At 44.3% G+C, this 4,351-nt stretch overlaps 1 protein-coding gene across 1 annotated transcript; it reads left to right on the top strand.

The window, feature by feature from the left end:
- Window positions 1-1,354: 1,354 nt before the first annotated feature.
- LOC138900061 (uncharacterized) lies at window positions 1,355-3,395 on the top strand. The gene is made up of 3 exons (XM_070186765.1): window positions 1,355-1,506; window positions 1,591-1,675; window positions 3,162-3,395. The coding sequence occupies exons 1-3, from the start codon at window positions 1,355-1,357 to the stop codon at window positions 3,393-3,395; spliced, it is 471 nt and encodes a 156-aa protein (XP_070042866.1).
- The last annotated feature ends 956 nt before the right edge of the window (window positions 3,396-4,351 follow it).

The raw sequence follows: 4,351 nt of genomic DNA, 5'->3' as shown, positions 1-4,351 counted from the left end.
GGGTTCTACTGGCACTTCATAAAAGATTTTTCCAAAGTGGTGAACCTCTTGTGCAAAATTTTGGCCAAAGATGCTAAATTTCACTTCAATGACAATTGCATGAGAGCTTTTCAATTGCTCAAGTTCAAGTTGACAACAACTCCCATCATCACCGCTCCTAATTGGAATATTCCTTTTGAGCTCATGTGCGATGCTAGTGATGTAGCGGTTGGAGCAGTTTTGGGGCAATGTATCAACAAGATTTTTCATCCTGTCTACTATGCTAGTAAGACCATGAATGATTCCCAAGTCAATTACACTATTACCGAAAAACAGCTCCTTGCCATTGTGTTTGCTATTAAGAAGTTCCGCCCATACTTGATGGGTGCAAAGGTTATTGTTCATACAGATCAGGCGACACTTTGCTATCTTATGAGCAAGAAAGATTTAAATCCTCGGTTGATGATATGGGTGCTATTGTTCCAAGAGTTTGATATTGACATCCAAGATTTAAAAGGGAGTAAAAATCAAGTGGCGGACCACTTGTCTCGTTAGGAGGAGGAGGGGAGGCCGCATGTTGGGCTTGAAATCAATGACTCCTTCTTCGATGAGCAAATCTTGGCTATTTCAATGAAGGAGGTTCCATGGTTCGCCGATCTAGCAAACTTCCTTGTGTGTGCAATCATCCCGGATGAGTCCTCTTCAAATCAAAGGAAGAAGCTCAAACGGGATTGTCAAGACTATTATTGGGACGAGCCTTACCTCTTCCAGATTTGCACGGATGGGGTAATTAGAAGATGTGTACCAGATGAAAAGCAAAATGTTATTCTTGAGGCTTGTCATTCTTCGCCTTATGGTGGTCACCATGGCGGAGTGAGAACGGCGGCTAAAGTTCTAAGTTGTGGTTTCTATTGGCCCACTCTTTACAAAGATGCAAATGATATGGTGAAAAGATGTGAAGAATGCCAACGGGCTGGTGGAATCTCGAAGAAGAATGAAATGCCTCTCACTACCATATTGGAGTGATATCTTTGATGTGTGAGGTATTGACTTCATGGGTCCTTTTGTGAGTTCTTGTGGAAACACCTACATCTTAGTCGCGGTTGATTATGTGTCTAATTGGTTTGAGTTCGTTGCTCTACCCAATAATAAAGCGAGAAGTGTGGTGGTATTTTTGAAGAAGAATATTTTCACAAGCTTTGGCACGCCGCGGGCTATCATAAGCGATGGGGGGTCGCATTTTTGTAACAAGGCCTTTGACACCTTGCTTAACAAGTATGGTGTCACTCATAAAGCTATGACTCCCTATCACCCTCAACCTAGCGGTCAAGTGGAAGTCTCCAACCGAGAGATAAAGAGTATCTTGTCCAAAACAATGAATGCTAACCAGATAGATTGGTCGAAGAAGCTTGATGATGCATTATGGGCTTATACGACTAATTTTAAAACTCCTATCAGGATATCTCCATACCGGTTGGTATTTGGAAAAGCGTGTCATCTTCCGGTGGAACTTGAGCACAAAGCCATGTGGGCTTTAAAGAAGTTGAATATTGATTGGGATGCAGCCGCTAACTTGCGGGTTGCACATTTGAATGAATTGGATGAGTTCAGGTACCATGCATATACAGGTTCGTCCTTGTACAAAGAGAGAATGAAGTACCTTAATGACAAATACATCCAAAACAAGGAGTTTAAGGTGGGTGATCTTGTTTTGTTGTTCAACTCACGATTGAAGATGTTTCCCGGAAAGCTGAAATCCAAATGGAGTGGTCCCTTTGAAATTGTGGGTGTGACACCTTTTGGTGCATTAGACTTGAAGAACAAAAATGATGAGGTATTCCGAGTCAATGGTCACCGGGTGAAGCATTATTTGGGACAAGCTGATGATGAACACGTGGTGGCAGTTATTCATTTGAAGTGATGGTAATCTGCATCATGCCGCGATGTTAAATCAGGCGCTTCTTGGGAGGCAACCCATGTTTTCTTTTCCTTTTTGTTTTCTTCTGTTGTAGATCGGTGTTATTCTTTGCTAACTGGATTTAAAGTGTGTTGCAGGAATGAGTGTGCTTTACAGGAACTGGGCCCAGAAAAATTGGCTAAGTGTGAAGAAAGTGTGGGCCGCACAATTTTGAATGCTACAACAGAAGGCAACTATGGCCGCACAATTCCTGTACGGACCGCACAAATTGAGATAGGGAATTGCAAACTCTCTGAAGTTTGGTATGTCAGAAGATTGGCCATTTTGTGGCCGCACATCGAATTATGCGGTCCGCAACCAAAATCTGCGATTGTACCACAAATTGTGCGGACCACAGATCAACAAGGCTATTGAGCCTTCAGGTAACAGAGTGCGGACCGTAGAAGGAATTCTGCGGCCGCACTCCTCCTTTGATTCCCCAAGTTTGCATCTAAGTATAAATAGTAGCCTTAGGCTAGTGTACAAGTTTTTCCCTTTCTAAGCACTCTAAATTCTAAAACTTGGAAATCATCTATTGAATCATCTGCCACACTCCATAAACATATGTGATCACTTAGTTGCACTCCTTCATATCTGGTATGTTTAATTTCTCATAGAATTTTTCACTTCTTAGTTAAATTTATAATTTGTTAGATAGGTTTAGGCCATTTGTCAATAGATTTCAATTTTACTACATTTGGGGGTTAATCTGTGTTGGGTTAATTGCTAATTGCTTTATGGGGATTGGGTAACTTGATTTGCATGCATAATTGTTAATACCATGTTGAAACTATGCAAAAAATTGAAAACCCTAGAGGTCTGATCTAGTTGATTTTGAAATCTGCAGCCACACTAGCAATTGTGCGGTCCGCAGAGTTGAGATCTAGGTCCTTGGTCAAGTAAGATTGTGCGGCCGCACTTGAAATTGTGTGGATAGCAGAAATTCCACCGCGGCCACAGAAAAGTGTGTGCGGTCGCTGATCAGGCCAATCTCTGTCATCAGAGAGTTGGCACTTTTGGGAATTCTAATGTGTGGCCGAAATGAGAAAAGTGCGGACCGCACTTCAATTCCGCGGCCGCAATCCAAATTTTGCGGACCGCAGTTCCATCTCTGATGCTACACTTCCAAATTATGCGGTCCGCACCCTGCACTCATGTTCTGCAATGTGATATATTGTATGTGTTCAACTGAATTACAACTAACCTCTGCTGTTGCTTGTTACAGAAAATGGTCAGATCGCGAGGTCATGGTGACACTTCAAAGGGGAGGGGTGAGCCTTCTAGAGGCAGAGGCAAAAGCAATTTACCCCTTGCCCTCCAAAGGGTAATCAACAAGAAAGCTACAATAGGACGAGGACGACAACTTGAGCCCTCCGAATCTAGCTCATATGCCCCATCTCGGGAAGCATCGGAGGGCGACTCATTGCAAGACCAGCTTGCTATTCAATCACAGCCATAACAGCCACAGGGCAGGTACAACCTTAGAGACAAACCTTCCTCCTCACATAGCACTTTCGAGGGTTCGGAGAGTGCAAGTCAGGATTTAGAGCCCTCTGCTACACCTGTCCCTGAGGTACCAGAAGCTGCTGTTGATGATATTCCGGATGATGGTCGAGGGGAGTGTCACTACAGTTACCGGCCTTGAGAGGTCGAAGAATAAAAAGGTCTGGGAGGAACGTTTTATGAGCCTAGCTGCCTTCACCAGCTTTCGTGAGTGGTGGCCAGTGAGATCGCTCACTCTAGAGTGATAATTCCAACTCAAAGATCTTGACAAGTACAATCCAAAAGTGTTGAGGTAGTTCCGAGAGAGAAAATGGTGGATGTGGTTCACCCAGTCAGTTATGGACGCCAAAGAGTATTTGGTCTGGGAGTTCTCTGCCAATGTGGTATGTATCAAGAAAGGGACCAAAGTTACAAAAGTGAGAAATCTGAAGGTGCGGTTCGACCAGATCACACTGAACTCCTACTTGGGGTTTGAGGATGTGGTGCCAGTGCAGTACTTGGAGAAGCTGGTTATGAGTGATGCAGCTCGCTCTTGGCTAGCTAAGCTCCTTGCAGCCCAGCGGCCACCGCCACCATGGATCACTACAAGGGTTCCTATTCAGCAGAACACCCTAAATTTCGAGGTGAAGGGATGGCAGACCTTCGTATACAGCAGACTAAACCCATGCAAGAATGAGACAAACTTACCTATTCCACTGGCAGTTCTAGTCGCCTCTATTATGGCCGGGTACCTGATCAATGTGGGTGCCGTGATGTCGACCAACATGTCAGTGGTCGCCAGGCAGGCTAATACTTCCTACCCGTACCCCAACACCATCACTGAGTACCTTACGGAGGCACAGGTAGAGCCCAGACACTATGACACGCAGGTTCAGGCGAAGAAGCCCTTCTCTTAGTATTCTGTGATGGATG

Source organism: Nicotiana tomentosiformis, chromosome 10 (genome assembly GCF_000390325.3).
Source record: "Nicotiana tomentosiformis chromosome 10, ASM39032v3, whole genome shotgun sequence".
NCBI lineage: Eukaryota > Viridiplantae > Streptophyta > Magnoliopsida > Solanales > Solanaceae > Nicotiana > Nicotiana tomentosiformis.
This window is presented reverse-complemented; position numbering and strand designations above follow the sequence as displayed.